Raw genomic sequence first — 22,175 nt, 5'->3', positions numbered from 1 at the left:
AGCTCTCTGTAGTCTGTCTGAAACCTATGCAAAAATCTGTTCCTTATGGCTGTGATGGAACTAGATGTCTCTTTGCTCTGTTAAGACTTGTTTTTGTTGTTTTTTCTAATGCAGAGAATTTGGAAAAGGACAGCGAAGGTGGGATGGAGAGCACTGCAGAACAAAGCCCAGAATTCTGGGTTGAAGCCTTTGTGACCTTGAACTGACAGTTATGGCCCTAAACTCTCGATTCATTGTTATATTGAGAGCATTGCCTCATTGAGAGCTGACGGGGCAGTCTGAGGTTATAGGGAGAAAAACTTGAGAATGGCAGGTAATTTAATTTCCAAGTGGATGGCTTCACTGTGTTGCCAGTGAACTAGTATTCCTGCAATAATGGAGAGAATGACAGTGAGAGGGAGGAATTAGCTGACAAAGACAAAGCAGCTCCAAATAACTGCTTGCTGGGGTGTTTAGAAAATAGAAAACGTAGAGTTTATTCAGTGAAAATTGATGTTACCTAAGATAGTTTTCATTAGAAACAGGGAGTGGAGAAACAGCAGTAGGAGGCTCAGATAACAGAGCAGACTATTTGAACATTTTAATTGCATACATTTGTATTAAATATTCATCCTGTATCACAGTTGTGTTTAATTGGGCCTGAACTATGTTCTACCTGTGTCCTCCTTCCATTTTCCATTATCCCAGTTAATAGGTTAATAAATTGTTGACAGTATATATACTTTTCCAAAATGATTGTTCCCAAACATCTCTATGCTTGTTTGCATTTGCCCTCAGTTTACTTCCTTACCTACGCTACTATATCCACACCTCTACTCCCATTATCGGAATAATGGACACATTTTCAGACTCAGTTAAGTTGATACCTCTGTTTGGAAGCTTTGATTGCCCTCAAAAGGTAAAGTGGTTCGCCAGATTCTTTGTGTTCTGTAATTTGTGTGTGATTATATTGTAACATTCATAATCCCATAACACTTTTTTTAATTTACATATATGTCTCCTTATTTAAAATGTAAGATTCTCCAGGGCAGGAATTATGTCTTATTAACTCTTGTCCTCCATACATATGCCAATGCCAGTCACATGGATGGTTTTCAAGGCTGTAGTAAGTAAGAGAATGTGATTTGGAGTCATGCATACCTGTGCTTGGATGCCTGGCTGTGACACGTACTCTCTGCTTGATCCTGAGAAACTTACTTGGACCCTTAATATTTGTCTCCCCATGTATAAAATGAGAAAAATTGTACCACACTCACATAATATAAAAAGTATTAGCTAAGTGATTCAAATGGTAAAGACAATAATTGGTAGCTTATTGAATAAACAAATGAATGAGTCAACAGAAAATCTGAAACATATACGTGAATATACTGATTCTATTACATAAACAATTAAGAAAAATACTTCTACTAATTATTAGTAGGAATGTGTGTGGAATTACTTTTTCAAAATGATGGATGGATTTGCATTGTTTCTATGATTTTATACTACTTCTCTTGTGGCTAAAGAAGGGTAGTGTGCCACCCCAATAATGTGCCACCCTTTTGTCATAAGGATTATTTTGACCTGATTATTTTGAGAAAAAGCAGACACAGGAGAAGCTCTGAAAATAGTATAAGTTACCCTTTTGTAAGGGACATTTATGTTAGAAAGGAGGCCTGTACCATGAAGAGAGCTAATACCAGAGATCACTTGTTTACTGGAGAAACTTTCTGTATGGCAGGGCAATCTTTGTTTACCAAGCATTTCCTCTTCTCACCTTCCCATTAATTGCCTTCTCCTCTTTGAAGTCCCAGACCCCTGTCCCTTTCCTTAGCTAAGGATGATATATAAGCCTCAATTATCTCACTGCCTTTCCAGTCTTCTATCTTTTGGGGGCTTCTGTACACACATACAAATTATTTTTTCTCCTGTTAATCTCCCCTTTATTACAGGGGGCTCTCAGCCAAGAATCTACAAGAGTAAATGGAAAATCATTTTTTATTCTCTATACTAGTCATAATCATTAGCATGGAGGTTGGTTGAAACTAGTAGCATAATTCTTGACAGTAGAAAAGAATTATGCTATTTGCCTGTGGGGATCACTCCAAAGGTGATCATCAAGTCCAAGTTGTACACAAGATGACCGATTAGGGTAGGAAAAATAAAATATTAGAACTTCCATTTATAGTTGTAATTGTAAACAAGTGAGGTTATCAGTGTTCAAGGAAAGCAACTTAATTCTTTGTTTGATATTTACTTATACATTGTTTAAGTGAAAGGTTTAAGAGAATCATTTTCCCCCTGTTAAGGGCCCCCTTGCTTAAGAAAGGTCTAAAGAGGGTTAATTTAGGTGGTGGCTTTCCTCTTTTGGACTGAGTTGTGTGCCCCCAAAATTCATATACTGAATCCTTAACCCCCAATGTGACTGCATTTGGAGATAAGGTCTTTAAAGAGGTAACTAAGGTTCATGAGGTCATAAGGGTGGGGTCCTAACCCAATAGGACCGGTTTCAGTTTAAGAAGAGACACCACGGGTGTGAACACAGAATAAAGATGACAAGAGGACATTGTGTGAAGGCCGACATCTGCAAGCCAAGAGGGCCTGAGGAGAAACAGAACCTGTTGACTCCTTGATCTTGGAATTCCAGCCTCTAGACCTGTGAGAAAATAAATCTCTACTGTTTAAGCTACTCAGTCTATAGTCTTTTGTTATGGCAGCCTTAGCTGACTAATACACTACCCCATATCTACTAGTTTGTTAAAAGCATCCTGGGGAAGTTATTAAAAAGAGTCTGAGACATTTTGAAGGACCAGGCTAAGAAGCACAACTGAGAGAAAATTCACCCTAAATTGAAAGCAGATCTGAACCTTACCTCTAAAATACATTCCATTTACCTATATCCACATTCTTTCTAAGTCCTCCATTTCTTCCACTTCCACTGGTACCACACTAGTCCAAGCTATCACAGTCTGTCACCTGAACTCCTATAACAGCCTCCTGAAGTTTTCCAACTTCTATTCTTGCCTCTCTCATAGCCAGTCTTCACACACTATCAAATAATATTTTAAAAACACATCCAGATTATAAAACTCCTGCTTAACCCTTCAACTGGATATTAGAATAAACTCCCCAGTCTTTACCATATTGGGTACATTCCTCGGGATCTCTCCCTGTGGCCCTCCTCTCCTCTGGAACGAAGCTCCTGCCACTCTAGCCACGTTAACCACAACACGCCAAGCACTGTTTGCCCTTAAGGCCTTTGTATTTGCTATTTTCTCTGCCCAGAAAGTTCTTCCTTGGAAATTTTCACAAGGCTAGATCTTTCTTGCCATTCCTGTGTAAGCCCAAATAGCACCTCTTGGGGCGCCTGGGTGGCTCAGTCGTTAAGCATCTGCCTTTGGCCCAGGTCATGGTCCCAGAGTCTTGGGATCGAGCCCCACATCAGGCTCCCTGCTCGGCGGGAAGCCTGCTTCTCCCTCTCCCACTCCCCCTGCTTGTGTTCCCTCTCTCGCTGTGTCTCTCTCTGTCAAATAAATAAATAAAATCTTAAAAAAAACAAAACAAAACAAATAGCACCTCTTTGGCAAAAACCTCCCAGAAACTCTATTCTGTTTTCCAAACCGAGATAACCAGAATGAAGCTCTCTGTTCCTGGTAATCAAATACCATATAAAATAGTATCCAGGAAGAATTAATCTCAGTAGACCTTGTTCTAAATATATCTTTATTATTATGTGCAGGTCTTGGGTTTTAGTTTTTGGAAGAAGTCTTGAAAGATGGGAAGGCTTAGAAGATAACAATCATAATGTAGAAGGGTCTGAGAACCATGCCATTCTGAATGAAATTAAAACAAACAAACAAACAAACAAAAACAAAATGAAACAAAAAACTAGGTGTCTTACCAGATAGTTCAAGTGAGGAGAGAGAGCAGGGAAAAATAGTACTACTGCTTTCATCAACTGACAAAATGCTTATGAGAACAAAAGAAGATGAATAGTAAGGCCTTAAAAATTTCTAAACAATTTGACTCAGAAATGCTACATCGAAAATCGTACCCTAAGCTCAGCAAATAACTACTTATTAGGATAGTCATCACAATATCTATAATTTCAAGAAAAAAAAGAAAAGAACTTTAAAACTTAACTATATATGTGATTATTTAAATAAAATATCATGTAAGTATACAGTAGAATATTATATAAACATTAAAATGACATTGTAGAAACACTGATCTAGAAAGCGGTTTAATACAAATTAAAAGATACATAATTAAAAAATATATATGTCATAAATTTTAACGCAAGCTTTAAACCACAGCTTTATAACAAAAAATTTTGATATTTTGAATCTGTTACTATTTTTGCCCATTTTTAAAATAATTTACTGTATTAGCATTCATATTATGTAACTTCAACTTCAATTTCAATTAATTTAAGTCATATTTACAGTGTGCTTCTTGAACAAATTTTTTTTCTTTTAATATATGAGAATTAACTAGCATTATCCTTGTTTGAACATACAGTATATTATAAGGTTCCATTATTTTAAAAATTGCTTCAAATGGTTGTTCTAAATTGGGTAATTTGCTGTTCTGTCCTTATTATTAAACTATGAATGTTGTTGTTGCAGTTACTGTGCAATTCTTGATACTGCCAAATAATTAATATGATAAAATTCACTGATCTAGAAGTATGTGTGTGGGTATAAGTATAAATAAATTACTGGGGAAAAGGTTAAAAAATAAATAGTCACATATGATCTTTGGTGATCCTATTTGACATGTTCTTGCCCTTCCCAAATAATTTAATGTATCTATTCACTTTAAAATAAAATAAAAAACATGTAAAACCTCTATATTATAGCACAAGTCAGGGGAAAAAGTTGCCCATTTAAATAATCAGTTAGCAAAATATTATGTCATTGCAACTCAATACTTTCAATTGAGTTGAATGAGATATCTGCCAGCTGGAGCATACTCTTGAATCAGAAAATAAAAATAAAATTGTTTTATAAAGTGAGCATCATTCTACAATCCTTTATTTTATAGTTCATTAAATCACCAGTGTCATATTTTAAATATAAATTATAAAATAAAGAAGAATGCATGTGCCCTTTATAAGGAAATCCAGAATGAGTGTCCTTATATGATCACTTCATTGTGCCCTCATTTTCATACCAAGAAATCTACTAGATAAGTACCCTATGTTTGACAGAGATCACAATATAATGTTCCTGAAAAAGGAATGTAACTCTGAATTTGCAAATAATACATTTCTCTTTATATTTGGGATTTTTAAAAAAATGGTCACTTATTGATACAAATTTTTATGAAGAAAGATGATCTGGAGATGTGATTTTTGTCATTCTACACCAAGTAATCTCCAGCTTTGACTAGATTTCTTACAACCAGAATTCCCTACAACAAATTTGGATGGCACAATATCATAAGGAAACACACACACACACACACACACACACACACACACATGCTATACACACAAGAATGCTTAGATGTAATTTGTATGGAAATGATTTGGAGGTGTATTAACTATTTCAAAAAAAGAAAAACATGTTTCAAGGGGGCCTGTTCAGATAAATTTTTAAATAATAGAACATGGTTAAATAATTTTGAAATTTTACTGACAGTGTATGTTATGCCTACATTCTATAACTATAAAGCTTTTATGTATTTTGTCCATCCATAGAAATACAAGAAATATTCCAGCTTAAGAGGTCTTCAATATGTTTGCCACCATTAAATGCAATCTTGATGATGACAAGGTCAAATAATCCTTTAAAAAAAAAAAAAGAAAAGAAAAATGTTTTTCTTCTAAATTGTATTTGTAGTAATCCTTACCATGACACATGTATTATTTTTGTATTTGCTATTGCACAAACTAAAGAGTTCTCTTGTAAATGTTTCTGGGTCACCTACCTGTCCTTCTAAATCTCATCACATCTTTTAGGCAAAGCTCTTATTCTTATTCTAAGATTATAGTCTTTTATCCTCCCACACTTAATTTCATTTGGAGTCAATTCAGGGCAAAATAATCTTATCACTGGCCTTTTGAGTACTGTCCATCTTTGATACATCTACATTATAAGCTACATAGAACAATTTTACATACAATTTAAAAGCCTAAAAGCATCATATTTTTAAAAGGTGCACCTGATTTATGTTCTTTCAATTTTTTTTCCTATACAACACAGGATATTTCTTGAATGGTTATGTTTAAATATGGAGCAGTATTAATTAGAATTAAATTGATGAGGACATTTATTTCAACTTTGTAATGCTTAATAGTCTCTCCAAATTATATGAGATTGTGCTGATGCTAATTATGGAAAGGGGAAAAAAAGAGAAATTTAAACATATTGATGCCCAGGTACATTTTTTTTATTTACCTAAATCTAGGTATATATGTCCCCAGAAAATCCTTTGTGATTAAATGCCATCTATCTAAGTCTAATTTGAGTTGAACAGAATCGCCAAATAGCAAAAAGGGCTCAAGTTTGATTGTTTAACTTCAGTTTAAGTGAATAATATTCACTGGAGCATAATATGATTCCAAGTTATTTGTTACATTCCAACATGGGATAATACCTACAGAATATTGGCAGACTTGTGTAATGACCTCTTTGGTTCTCTTGATTCATTTTCAAGATTCATTACATTATTGTTATAATTACATTAACTCAAAAATCTATGATAAATCTAAAGCATCTCATGTCTTTTTGTACTCTACACACCTTTTTTTTTTCTTTTTAAATGAAAGAGGAGACATGGGGCAACATAAAACAATTATGTCTCTACTCAAAGAAAATATGCATTTTCAAATTTTTTTTTTTAAAAGATTTTATTTACTTATTTGACAGAGAGAGAGACAGCTAGAGAGGGAACACAAGCAGGGGTAGTGGGAGAGGGAGAAGCAGGCTTCCCGCGGAGCAGGGAGCCCGATGCGGGGCTTGATCCCAGGACCCTAGGATCATGACCTGAGCCGAAGGCAGACGCTTAACGACTGAGCCACCCAGGCGCCCCCAAATTTGTTCTTTTTTTAATGCCATAAACATGAACAATGTAAATTTATTTTTCCTGAAAAAAATGATTCCAAGAAAGTTAACCTTTAATAGTTTATAAAGGGGAGACAATCACTATTTAATGCTTTTAAGTATGGTAAAGCTGAGATGATTTAATTATACCATTTATGTTAATGAGACCATTCTCTGATCACTAATTATAATCTGGTTACAAAAATAGTACCATGATGTACTTTACAATTGTAGTATTTATCCATTCCGTTAGGTAATTAGCATTAAGAACAGCAACATATTGGAACACAGCAATTTAAGGTGACAAAAATTGCTGGAATAGGATCACATAGAGTCCTTTGGAGATTTCTCATAGTACTTTTAGTGTAAATTTTGATGGGCTATTAGTTTTCATTAATGGTAGTTTAAGTACTTAGAGAAGACAACTATGTACTAGCTTAGTGCTGGCAAACTGCCTGGATATATTTCATATATTACTGTTACTTTAATGAATAGTGTTATGGCAATTAGAAGACTGATGGCTTAGAAAATTTAGGTGGATATATTTGAAGTTCTTTGCATTAAGTGACATTGGTTGGTGTACACTAAAAAGTATCTTATCCCTTTTTGAAAAGTATGATTTGAAAGGAGAATTACTTTAAATATATAGCATAATTATAGTGCATTTAAAATAAACTGGTTTCTAGATATCAAATTACAGATAGAGATGCAATGTAAGTGTACCAATTAAATCACTGGATCTTTTGCTGAAAAGTAGATGTAAACACAATTTTTAAGTAAATAGAATATCTTTTGAATCTTTTTAAGTGATATGTTGTTTGTTCAGCTTTTGACTACTTGTATTTTTAAGTAGAACACACGCAATTCCAGTATAAACACAACAATAATAATCACGTAAATATCTAATATAAGTGCACTGATGGTCATTAGTATATCTAAGAGAATTAACATTTTTTCAATAACTGGTGTTATATTTCTGAACTGTTTTAAAGACTCTTAATTAAAAGAACCATTTTCAAGCATTATATTCCATCTTTCATGAATGCTTTCTACTGAGTAATCTTTTATAAATATATGATCTGGTGTCTAGAGATCATTTTCTCAAAAAAAGTCATTTTTTTAAAAAATAAGTTAATATTCTTTCTAAATCCAGATATTTTTAACTGACATAATACAATTGCATAAAGATATAAATCATTAAAGCTTTTAATTTTAAAACAATTGAAATTAAAGCAACAAACTAAGAGTTCTTCAAAGTTAAGTGTTCTAAATAACTATAATTATTTTCTTCATATGATTGATTTTGTTTTTTTTAAATTTCTATAAACATTAACCATAACAGCTTGAAATAATCAAATTTACTAGAAATCTCTCTTCTTTCTTATTAAAATACATAATTATTAATAGTAACATTGTATGTAATAAATTGGAAATAAAGCAGAAGTCATGGGGCAGAACTAATTCCATCATCATTAAGAATTTCATAAACATGAAAGCTAAAATCTTTAGAGAAGTAAAGTTATTGTAGATTACAACTTCTAGCTCATACTATAAGCATAAGTTAACTATGTATTCTATTTTAGTAGACTAGTGGCAGCACATGAAATATCAAGTATTTTCTAAGCAGAGTAAAAGTTTCATGGAGGGCGAAAATGAATCAAAGCTTATAGCATTAAAAAAAATAGACTCTCCATCCAAAAGTAATAGGTGTTCAAAAAAATGCTCAAATAATCAATTTCCACTTCCTATTCTTTCTTCCTTACACGTTCTTCCCCCACATACCTGAATGACTCACTCCCTCACTTCCTTCAGATTTTTGCTCAACTGCCATTTTCCAGTGAAAATTGCCATGACCTCTCTACTTAAAATTGTAATTTTTCTGGCTCCTTCCTCTCAACTCAACTCTACATTCCTTATTCTTATGCTTGGCTGAATTTTCTCCATTAGTACCTTCCATCACCTGACAAACTTTATTTCACTTGTGTATTTGCTTTTACACTTGTTTTCTCCCACTGGGAGTATCAGCCCCTTAACGATGGATTTGTTACCTGCTGTAAACTCTGTTGTATTCCTAGCACCTAAATTAGAGCCTGGCTCATGATAGTCACTTGCTAAATTGTTGAATGAGTAAACGAATCGAAATTGGGACAAATAAATTGCTATCTGCATTATCATACAAAATATATAAGACTAAGATACATATAAACATAAAAGACACAAAAGACACAGACTCTTTTTCAACAAGTTACATTTAAAAGAAAGAAAACAGAAGGAATCTTTTTGATCTAGGTTTCTCAACCTCAGCACTACTGGCATTTTGAGCCAGAGTTCCTTGTTAGGGAAGACTCCACTGTGCCATTTAAGATGTGTACCAGTATCACTGTGTTATACCCACTAGAAGGAGACCAGTGACCTCTCCACCCAGCAGTCTTCAGACATTTCCAAATATTGCCCGATGGACATCTAAAATGTCTTCAGACATTTCCAAATGTTGCCCGATGGACAAAATTGCCTTGGGTTGAGAATAACTTGGGTAATGAGAAGAGCTCTAACTTTGGAGTTAGAATTATGTTCAAGTCCCAGCTTAAACCTTGGACAATGCACATTGTTTCCAGGAGTAACACTGCAGTCACAGTACATTCTTTCTGCATGGTTACTGTGTCTATTAGCCCTAATACGTGTACATTTAGAGAGTAGGTGCTCTGTAAATAGTAGTTATTGAGATAAACAGGGCAGCATAATGGATAAAAATACGATTTAAAAATATATCTAAATTTGTGTTTTTAACTAAAGAAATGCATACATGTGATAAAAACTGGAGCAGTCTCTACAGACTTTTTGAACCTACCTATTTTTAATTAACAATATATTTTGGCTAATAGTTCAAACCAACATATAGATTTATCTCATATTTAATAGCTGCATTGTATTTCACTGTACAGATATTTCATGATTCATTTGGCTAGTCATTTATAATAGATATACAGGTATTTTCCCTTGACTTTTCTAATCACAAGTACAACTTCAAAGTATGTTCTTGCATACATTTCAGTGCGCATACATCTTAGTGTAACTATGTCTAGAAGAAATTCCTAGAAGAAACACAGGCTTTAAAGTCTAAGAATCATGGACTAGAAGAAAGCTTGCTACACTATATGTAACCCTGAGTGATTAATTTAGGCTGGCTGGGCTTCTGCTGGGACCTCTGGAATAAGCAGTGTTAATGATACCTGTCTGAGGAGATTGCTGTGAGAATTACTTGAGGTAAGATTTGTAACCTAAATACCAGAATGCTTTATTTATTTAGACTGTCAATTATTATTATTAAAGAGAATAGTGCTGTTAGGCCCAGCTGTGAGAGGCTATCCTTAAGAGCCTAAACCATTCCAAACACTCAAGTTTTTGTTTCATTTTGGAAGTCTTTTATTTGTGCGTGTTTATAAGTATTTTATTTTCTTCTTCCATTAAGCTGTTTAGTTTCTTTGAGAACAAACACGACCCAACATAACCCTTCTTTTCTTGCATTTCTATGTGCATATGTATATACAATAAATGCCAGAAATAACTGACTATATTTTATACGTTTGTCTTGTTACTCATTTTTCCCTTTTCAATTTAAATCATTATATTATAAAATATTTTCTTTTAAAGTTTATTTCAATACATATTTAAATTCTACATTAAATCTATGGTTGTGATCATTCTGCATAAACACACATGCTTTGAAAATACATTTTGATTGCTGTGGCAGATGTTTTTGCATGTAGATGGTCATTGTTTTATTTATTCATACATTCTATTACTACTTATTGAAAGGTACTCAGTGTAAAGCATCTTACTGTGTGTCATGAATGATGCATATATGAATAAAATGTCCCAAATTATGGAGAAGTGAGACAGATTCACACATTAGAAAAGACAAAAAATATTCCACTACATTAGGAAAATACAAAGGGGTCCAGAGGAGAGAAAGATTTAAATTACACTGAGGCAAAGTTGAATAGGCCTTGAAGGGTGGCATTTCATTAGGGTAGCTGATAAATATGGAATGTAGTCAAGGAACAAGAAATAGCAAGACAAACAGAAATAAGTAGGGCATAATCAGATACAGGGGAAGTTTGCTTGGATGTATCACACCTGACCTATGGGAAATAGGGGTAGAGGTGGATCACATGAAAAATCAAGTTATGGCTAGGAATGTTCTTCCTGATAGTGGAAACAGAACTTAACTTGAGTCAGGATCTCAGGTGAGTCCCAGAGGAGTGAATGTTCACAAATCTCATTGACGCTAACTTTCTTTTTTTATAAGATGGGACTAATACTGCTTTGGGTTTTAACACATCTTACTGACTCTAGGTTCCTTTTTCCATAAGGTGAAACTAATAATGCCCTGACAAACACCTTTTGGTGAATGAAAAGGAATTAAGTTGTGAGTGCTTTTCAGCCCCTGAAATGTTATGTCTAAGTAGAGGGTGCCACAGCTGGTCTGAACATAGCAGGTCTTGATAGTTTGGAGACTGGAGATTCAGAGAGTGAAAAAAGGTTAAGGGGCCCATTCAGTAGCCCAAACAAACAGTTGTTAAGAATCTAGCTAGACTGTGAAAGAAAAACTAACAGACCAAACAAACAACAAAACAAATAAATGGGCAGAGCTATCAATTGTAAAAGAAGACTGTCAATCCAAGGGACAGAGAAAGACACAGATAGAGGATTAAAAGAAAGAAGAAAAGGAAGGGAGGGGAAAATTCCACAAGAAGTATGGACTTAATTGAAACTAAGTTTCAGCCTTTTTCACATGCAGAGGGAGATAAATATTTAGCAAGCTTTGATTGAAAAACAAAACAAACAAACAAAACCCTGCATTTGACAACACGTAGACTTGCATTGTACAAAATAGGAAATGACTCCTTAAGGTGGATTATTAAAGTTAAGAACTTGTAAGTTATCAGACCCATCGCCTTGTCATAAGAAGACAGCATATAGTATCCTTCTAGACTAAATTTTATTTTGAATCTGTGAATGTTCAGTCTAAGGATTGTAGCAAGACTAAATGCACCACACTCACAGCCTGTCCCTTGCCATCATTTATAATATCCCTTAGATGCCATGACAACCTGACATAATTATCTCAGGAGGTAAAGAAAAAAAAAAAGACTTTTGATGATTTCTGCATGCCAATTTTACTGGGTTGTTTATTGTATATATTTTTTTCACATTCTTATCATTATTTATAAGGCATATTATCTATCTGAGGAAATTCCTGACAAGTACAAACTGAGTGCTAGATATGCTTTATTTTTAATAAACCCTAACATCAGTCATTACACCAAGTAATATTTTGCTGAAAAGAACAAAGATACATATTTTAAAAAAACTGAGAAATCAGTCAAGAAAGTGTAAGTGTTAGTGTAGGTAAAGACTAATTTTTTGCCATTAGCTTAGCATTTCTTTCAGTCAGCAGAGAGACAGACAATTGTAACTGCTTTGTTGTAGAAATTCTCCTGGGAACATTGGAAACATCTAATCCCCAACAATATTAACACTGCATTCATTCTTAAGGAAATAAATGTGACCTTCTCTGATACTCAGATGGTTCTGGAAGCATTTTAATCTGTCAGCCTTGACTTTCCCATGACAAACTATCCATATGCTAGGAATCTTCATAGCAGCTATTATGACAACCTCAAATCTGTGAAGTGAGTCTATGAAAAGTATAATCAAATGTCCTTAGGAATTATATTTGTTAAACCTTCCAAGGGCTCCCTAAAGAGCAAATGATTCATTTATTTTGTTAACACTGACTTAGAACAAATGTGTGCATAACCAAATCAAGAGAAGTGAAAAGCCAACTTTCTACTCATTAAAGGGCAGAGTTTGTTTTTGATAGGAGACTGAAAATGCACATGAAACATGCCTTATTCTCCTCCTTTATTGATCCTAACAGTAGCCCAAATTCAATATCCTTCTAATATTTACATATTAAGCCTATTCTGGCAAATTGCTACTTGAAACAGATCAATAGTATGATATATTTAAACTGTGATTGAGAACAGAAAAAAATCAGCTGAGAGAGTTTAAGTATTCATAGAAAATGCATAATTAAAGATTTTTTTTTTACCTTTACCTGTGACTCAATCTTTCTTTTATTTTAAAGAGAAGGTTAGCCAACTTTTGCAACTGATTCTAAGATTAGATGGGTATTGGACATAGCTACTTAGATATTTATAAAAAGTACAAACCTATTCTAAGACAAATAATCTAAGCGATTCTATGCTGTAAACATCTACTGAATTCTCAACTAAAAGTCAAAATAGAATAATTTTGCCTCACTACTAGAATAGATTCATATGAACTCTGATTAGCATAGTTTCACAAGTGAACATTATTTTTATTCACAATTTTTGTTGTCTCTCTACTTAGCCATTTTTTTATATAAGTAGGAGTACTAAGCCATTTTGTATATAAACACTGACATTGTAGAGGCCCAGAGAAGGCTGACCTAAGATGGGCCACTTGGGCATAAAGATTATTTTGAGTTAAAAGCAATCAAACCCAACAAATGCAGGAAAAGCTCTTTGCCTCCTACACAACTGCCAAACTTACATTGGATAGGAGAGCCTGTAACAGGAAGAGAACTGTTAACAGAGACCCCCCCTTTACCTAAAAAACATCTGCAGTAACAGCAACTTGGTTTTTCTAAAGATCTCCTTTCTCCTTCTTGCTAATGAGCTTTCTCCCCTTTGTATCCTTAGGCCCCTAGCCTTCTCCTGAGCTTGTATAAGCTCCATGTTGATTCACTGTCTTTGGAATTTCACGTGTGTAATTCCTCGTATGGACACCTATTAAATTTGATTTTCTCCTGTTAATCTGTCTCATGTCAATTTGATTCTAAGTCCAGCTAGAAGGACCAAAGGGCAGAGGAAGTTCTTTCTCTCAGACAACATTCAAGAAGAACATGTCATGTTAACTTTGGAATTCTTATCTGTAAATACCATCATAAAGACAATTTCCAAAGGTCATATAGCACCAGAAAACAAAACAAAAATTAGATACACAATTGAATCTCAATGAGACTAACTGCATATTCAGTGGAGTAACAAACAACAATGAATAAATAGCTCTCAAGTTGTGAGTGTGGGGTGAAATTTTAAATTCAAGCTTATACCCCCTGTAGTGCCCAGAACTCAAATTCTTGCCCTAGAAAAGCTTGACAAATTACTACATGACACATTTTAATGGACTATATCAAGATCAGCCTGTGATTAAAGAAGATGTTGACCATTAAATCCACAAGTGCCAAGGATTTTCTGTATAGACACACAGATTTCTTCAAGTTTGTTTAAGTAATTCCCATACCTTCACTTCTATTTTAAATCTATGGTCCATTTGCCCCAGATCCTCCCTGCCCCACCCAAAAAATATAAAATACAGGTAAGTCACCATCCTACTATTTCCTGAATTCCATCTTAATTTTCTTCAAACACCAATAAGTCTGTTTCAGCTAGTTCATCTGTTTAATTTGTGTCTTTCCTCTCAGGACCATTAATTGATTTTTCTAACTCTCTCTTCAGTGTGAACACAATATATACACTCTGCTTTCAAACTACATATGCTGACAGTGAAAAGGAATACTATGTTAAATATAATCCATAAATAACTCACAAGCCCTAATATTAGTCAATAGTTTCAGCCTCTTCCTCCTTTTCACAAAGACACTTAAAATTGAACGGCAACTTGATTAACTTAAGTTTACCTCTCTGTCTCCTGCAGGCATTAATGGTCAGGAAAATGCCAAAAGTTATGAGGAAAGCTGAACAAAAACAAAAAAGCTCTGTATCTAGGTAATCAATAGTGAAATATAGCATAGCTGACTGTACCCTATTTTATAGCACAAACAACTTAAAAATCATGTAAGAAAACGTTCTAGAATATCGTTATTTCATGAAACTGAAGTATATTATTTATAAAAGAAAATTCCCGTAAAAAGAGTGGCTAAATACCGAGAAAAATATCTAAGACAAATAATTAGTAGATACAATTTTAGAGCTACCAGCTATTGTATTTGAAAGCAGAAACTATTGTTTTTGCTGGCTCTGATAGTTTGAGAAAGACAATTGATAAGATCATCTTTTTTTTTTTTTTTTTTTTTTTAATGGGGAAGAATTTGATGTTTAAAGTTATAGGCCAGTTTCAGTTGAACTGAAATAAGATGTGGACCTCACATTCATACTTCCTTCATCTCTATATACCTCAGGCAGAATGCAAGGTCTGGTCAAACAAGACCACAAAAGCTTGGTGGAAAATCATATGTCCTGTCCTGTAGGAGAGAGACCCCTTCTCCTCTGTAAGGTATGCCAGCTCTACCAGGTGATTGATTGACTGATTGATTGATTGATTGATTGATTTTACCTAGTCTCCTCTACTGGTATAGTTGGGCATTAGCTGCCTTAACTCCATCCCCTTCTCTCAATAATTCAAAGCCACCAGTATAAATGATGATGATTAAACCAGAGGTAAGAACTAACTACTGTTCTCTGGGCTGAATCAAGTACACCCATCCGTGGTTTTTGCGATGGTGGTTTTGTTAGTTTGCTTGGTTTATATCGTGTTAATTTTCAGGGTTAGCCTCTACAGCATGTTTGCCTGCATTTTTTTAAATATGACTACTTGCTAACATTTAAAAATTATGAATTTTTTTGTTTTAACTGGATTTCTTGCCTCTCTTGCAAAATGAAAGATCTGACACAACTGTTTAATGTTCTTTATGGCAAAAATAAGTGGATCTGAGAGGTGAGGCATTAGCTTTCTCCAGTTTTATCATACTTCTTGCCATTCCCATGTGAGTCTGGATATTGAAGCCTAGACTCAATTTCCACCGACCATCATGTTGGAATGATTGGGTTTTATTATACCTGACACAATTTACTATTCACTATTATTCTGATTCTATTAAATAAGAATTTGATTTTGTAATTCTGTTTATAAATGAATGAGTTCTGTAGATGGAATGACACATAAATTACTTACCTTTTTGCTGTTTTAATAAATACCCTCGAAACTCAGTATCTTAAAACAATAAACATTTGTTGTGTCTCATAGTTTCTGTGGGTCAGGAGTTTGGGAGCAGGTATATGGGTGGTTCTGGTTTGGGCTCTCTCTTGAGATTGCTATAATGCATTGGCTTAGACTGTCATCATCTGAAATTTTTTTTTTTTTAATGTTATGTTATTCACCATACATTACATCATTAGTTTTCGATGTAGTGTTCCATGATTCATTGTTTGCATATAACACCCAGTGCTCCATGCAGTACGTGCCCTCCTTAATACCCATCACCAGGCTAACCCATCCTCCCACCCCCTCCCTTCTAGAACCTTCAGTTTGTTTCTCAGAGTCCATATTTTCTCATGGTTTGTCTCCCCCCTTCATTTTCCCCTTCCTTCTCCTAATGTCCTCCATGCTACTCCTTATGTTCCACAAATAAGTGAGACCATATGATAATTGACTTTCTCTGCTCATCTGAAATTTTAACTGAGATGGAGGTTCTACTTTCAAGATGACTGACTCACATGGCTTCTGGCCAAAGGTCCCAGTTCCTTGCTGTGTGGACTTTTCCACTGATCTATGTGGATGGCCTCATGACATGTCAGCTTGCTTTGCCCTGAGTCAGCCATCCAAGAAAGAGAGGACAAGGAGGAAGGCTCACGCCTTTTATGATCTTATCTCTAAAGTCACACACCATCACATCTGTCTTATTTTATTCATGAGAAATGAGTCACTAAGTCTAGCTCATACTCAAGGGGACAGAAGTTAAGCACTACTTCTTGTAAGAAGTGCCAAAGTGTGAAATTTGGATATAGCAATTTTGATCTTGGGGTCTTGAACTTGGTTAAATCATCAAATCATTGCTTTATTAACCTTCTACTTTTCCTGATCTTAGTATTTCTAAGTTCTTTTCAGTTTCTTTTGTATATATTTTTCCAAATAAAACTAGGAACTCTAAATCATTATAATTTATCATCTTTGAGGTTTGAAAAAATGATAAGAAGTGTCTAAAGAGAATTTTCATTTGATTTTAGGAAAACTACTTCTAAATTTTAGAGACACAAAAACTTTCAGTTAGTTATCATTGCCTAGGTAGGATGTCTTGAGGAGCTGGCATACACTGGTATGTAACTGGTAGCTTTCATAGCACAATTATTTCCTTGCTTTCTAGATGTGTAATTTCAGTATTACTGAGCAAATGGCTCCTTAAACATTTGTAGCTATAATCATCAGTAATCCCCTGGATAGTAAGTTGTAAAGTTCTGTTTTACTTTTATATTGCCTTTTTTATATGACTATAATACTTAGCCTCAGCAGGAAACAGGTCATCACCCTTTATTCCATCCCCAAAGAAAAAGGAGAGGTTCTCAAAGAAGGAGGAATTTGAGCAACAGAGCATGTTCAGAGCCAAGCTAGGAAACTTTGTAAAATAAAGTTTGCTCTGTTGCTTCTCTAAGGTACTCTCCTTTAAGTTTTGAACCTCCAAACTAAAGATATATTTTGATATATCCACTGAATGCATTGTTGACAACAGAGGCATTAATAGGTTTTATTATATTTATTTTTATCTTTCAGGTTTGATCAAATTATGGTGGCAGGGAGGGGTATACATACGTGGCCACGCACTTGTTAAAATAATTTTAATGTATGCAAAGTTGGGTTACCATGTGGTGCTGATGTCGTATCAGTTTCACAGAGCTGACACAATATAGGGATTATGATTTCCTCCAAATTTTCACTCTTTGATTTTATCAGGGAATAAAACTGACTTTATTTTATTTAGCTACAAGGAACAACTGCTCTATTTTTGAGACCTTGTTTACAGCATTGAGTTCTGCAAGTTTAGTATTCATTTTCTACTAACAGCAGGGTGGGTAGCAATCATGTTAGCAGAAATAAACCTTTATAAAGCTTTCCATTATTCCATGAGGAAATGATTTTTATAGTATACATATGTGTGTGTGTGTATATATATATATTCATTAAAAAGTCAAAGATGTTCTTTGAAATGTTATACCGTATTTTAACATTTTTCCCTCTAATTTATTGTATTCCTCGGCTATATTATTTGCTAGTTTAGGTTGATTTCATAAGGTATATTGGAATTCAATTTTTGAAAACATAATGTGGGTGGTGATTTGGGGATTGTTGCAGACTTTAAACTCTGCTATTTTTACTCAGGTGATTTAAAATATGTACAAATATACATAATACAAAATTTTCTTGTTAATTTGGCAAAGCTGAGTAATATAAAATAACCTTATTTTCCTTATTGCCTTAAAAGAAAATTATAAATAAATTTATGCTTTTTTTTTTAACCTACTTGTCAGATATAGTCCTGTTGTGTGTGTGTGTGTGTGTGTGTGTGTAACTTCTGAAAACACACAATGAAAAGAATGGCAACATCATATTCTACAAACAATATAGGAATTGTCCAAAGGCTAGAAAGAAACTTGGGACATTATTAAAAATAAGATTTTTTTTTTTACAAGTTTAAATTCTTCCTCCGGAGAAAAACTTTAAAAAAATTACACTAGTTCTAAGAAACAATTAGAAAAAAAAAGGTGACAATAATAGCAGAAAGACAGCCATTTAGGAATAAAACTACAGCAAAAGAAAGTTACTAAACGTCCGTGTCACACTATGTCAGGGATCTGCAAATGCCCAATGAGGTAAAATTCCAGTGTCTTAAAGACCAAATTAAGTGACTCCAGTCTCTACTTTTGACGTTTGTAAAAAACTTTACATTTTCAAAAGTGTATTGCCGTACATTTCCATGTGTTTCTCACAACTTTATTAAGGCAAATATATTTATTTTCTGTATTTCTCGGCTATTGAAACTGAGATATTCTTTGTGATTGACGATTGGTTAAAACAATCTTATTTTCTCTCTCCCTCACAGAAATGTATGTTCTGTTTTGTTTTGCTTGAGAATAGTGTCCATGTTTATGTTTGTACTTCAGAGATAAGTGCACTGTCTATACTTAAAAGATTCTAAATACATGTTGAACTGAACTTAATTTTAATTTTTTTTATATCCCAAACTCATCCTGTTTTAAATAATAATTTCCAATATCTAAACCTTATTCACTTTTATTCAGATATTTTAAGTCTAATTGAAATAAAAGGTGATTAAAACACTTCTTTTAGTAGAGAATAAATTTTCATATCTTTCTCAATTAACAACTATTTACTTTTAAACTTTATATACTAATCAATAGTCACTAGTGAAAACAAAACCAAAAATAATTAACATTCAATTTGAGAAATGATGAGGTGAAGATGGTAGAATATTAATTTAAAAGACTTAATTACCTATATAAATGTTTAAAAATATATTCACATTGGCTTTTCATAAATAGTATATATAGTTATATATATATGTAGTACTTATATATATACATATAATTATATATATATAGTACATACACACACACACACACACACACACACATATACATACACTCATACCAAATGCTATCCAGAATACCTCATATTTAGAATTGCAAATATGAAATCAGTTTTCTGATTTCCCATAACCAAACATAACTACTGAGATTCTATGTGGAAGATCTAATCCTCATACTGCTGACCTACCATGAATATCAGTTTAGAGTCAGCCATTCAATAAGTAAAGGCAGAGCCATCCTCACCAAAAAGCGCTTCTTTATGGTATCTCCTCTTAACATCTTTTCTAAAACTCAAACTATTTTGTATAAAAATTCATATTTCAAAAATCAACTTCTAATATCAATACAGAGGATGATTATTTTTTCCATACCCCCCTGTTAGCTTCTTGATTGTCTCATTCATCTAGCATCTTTTTTTTCCCCATAGACTGAACCAAAAAGAATGGAAATGAGGCTCAAATCAGTACGACTACTCATCCCTAAAAATAAGAAAGAATTATTTGTGGGAGAATAATTTCATTTCTTGGTCAATGGGTCCTGTGGCCTTGTTTTTTGAATTATCTGTGTGGATCAAGCTGCCCTTTATAAGCAGAGATAAGCCAGATTTGACTTTAATGTGACAAATAAACAAGGCCCTTACACTTTAGAACACTGCAGTAGAACAAAGAAAATAATAGTAAAATAATACCAGTCACAGCCAAGAATCAGTAATGGTAAAGTTTGCATTGCAAACTGTACAAAGTCTCTGATCTGGATAATCTTACAAGTCTGTTTGCTAAGGTTAAATAAGAAAAAAAAAGGGAAAAAAAACCAACTCTCATAGAGATGTATAATTTGAATGTGCTTCTGGTATTAATGGAGCAGTAACTTTTCTAAGCTTTTAACAGGTCATAATTAATCAACCCCCAATCAATACATAGCATCCTAGCTATAGAACCATTACACTTACCCATGATGGTTAGGGCTGTAGCTTTTGTTAATTCTTCTTTCATTGACTCTATTACTTCTAAATTACCACCATCCAGGTTGCATCTATTTATGGTTCCATTTCCCGAACTGATCCAATAAAGCTTGTTTTCCACATAGTCTATCGATAGACCTGTAATTAAATTATACAACTTAAACATAACAGTAGCCACTTAAATAGTAATGTTCACCTAGCACTAGATTTGAGGGGAAAAAAATAAGTTGCAAGCTTAGATTTTTGTCTTTAAAAATAAGATCTGGCTAAGAGGGAAATATACTGTGTTAACTATCTGTGGAACAATATACTTCTATAGGCACTTAAGCATTATCTCTGTTGATTATCAGAACAATCTGTGACACTGAGAGCAATGACTGTCTCATTTCATGAATAAGAAAAATAATATTTAGAATAGTGAAGAAATCTTTTTGAGCCCATAGCTAGCAAGTGGACCTTACAGAAATATTAACAAAGTTTCGATTTCCAAATTGACTGCCTGCCCTCTTCATTATACTGCTCTGCCTCAGAAACTTTTAATGCACAATACTTTTTTGGGAAACTAATATCATTGATGAAATTTTTAATTTCCCCCTACTTTCAGTAAAATTTACTTTAGGCAGTTATAGATTCAAGTTATTGGTTTCAATGATTTTCAAGGAAATACAAAAGTAGAATTTCAAAAAAACTGTAATGTCACTGAAGCATGGAATTGAGTTGGGCTTTTTTAGGATCTGTCATGGGGTGAAAAACTAACTATCTAGTAAGGGAACCAAGCCAAAGGCTTAAGATCATTATCCCCACGTCACAGTATATCACTGCAGGTTAGCTTTATTGCATTTTATGGACAATTTCGTATGTTATAGTGGTATTTGTGGTTTTCAAAGGTCTCAAGATATGTATATTTTGATTGCCGAGGATTCTTAGTACACATCTACTCAATTACTGGCATGTTCAGTAGGCTCAGGGTTCACGTTATAACAATAACTCTGTGGTTCCATGTTGGTCTTCTATGACCCACAACTACTTGTGGAAAAGCAATGTGGACATATACTCAGGCATACAGTACAATAAATTGGTTCTGGAATCTTCCTCCGAGAATGAAGGAAGCAAACCACACACACACACACAAAAAAGAAAAAATCCCTTCCCTATTTAAAAAACAAACAAACAAACAAAAAACTAACACAAATTTAAAAAAAAAAAGGAAGAAAGGAGACACTTGGAGAGAATCACATGAGTTCCAGTGCATTGAGAAAGAGTTAAATATAGTCCAAATATTTACAGCTACAGATAGTCCCAATCCAGGGAGTAGAATTAATTTATCAGAACAGTTTTAATCAAGTAGAAATAATACTACAAGTCTATACAATATATCAGCTATTTATTGATTTATTGGTATGTTTTACTAATCCAAGTCTGAAAGGTACAGAACAAACCTAATAAATAAAATTAGACATTTCAGGGATAAAGTTTTTAGATTTTTTTTTTTATGACTACTGTGAGTGATTAGCTTTAAGAGAATAATCAAATAAAAACTATCACATTCATATTCTTTGGTGTAATATTTTCAGGTTGAAGGTCATCCATTATTCAATTTTTTTATCAGAGAAAGTTCAGTTATTCTGTAGGTACTTCCTGAGTCACCTCCGTGCATTTTTTCTGGTAAAAATCTTGGTTTAGACCACTTATTGTTCAGATGTGGTCTACTTACCCTTCCGCTTAGTT

At 33.7% G+C, this 22,175-nt stretch overlaps 1 protein-coding gene across 9 annotated transcripts in view; it reads right to left on the bottom strand.

The window, feature by feature from the left end:
* The window catches only part of LRP1B (LDL receptor related protein 1B), a 1,853,519-nt gene that overhangs the window by 528,473 nt on the left and 1,302,871 nt on the right, over positions 1 to 22,175 (bottom strand). For all 9 annotated transcript variants that reach the window (XM_032387847.1, XM_032388632.1, XM_032390176.1 and 6 more), the window contains one exon: positions 20,436 to 20,585. In XM_032387847.1, coding sequence (XP_032243738.1) covers positions 20,436 to 20,585 — 150 coding nt within the window. The remainder of the gene's footprint in view (positions 1 to 20,435; positions 20,586 to 22,175) is intronic.

Source organism: Phoca vitulina, unplaced genomic scaffold (assembly GCF_004348235.1).
Source record: "Phoca vitulina isolate PV1807 unplaced genomic scaffold, GSC_HSeal_1.0 scaffold1, whole genome shotgun sequence".
Taxonomy (NCBI): Eukaryota; Metazoa; Chordata; class Mammalia; order Carnivora; family Phocidae; genus Phoca; species Phoca vitulina.
This window is presented reverse-complemented; position numbering and strand designations above follow the sequence as displayed.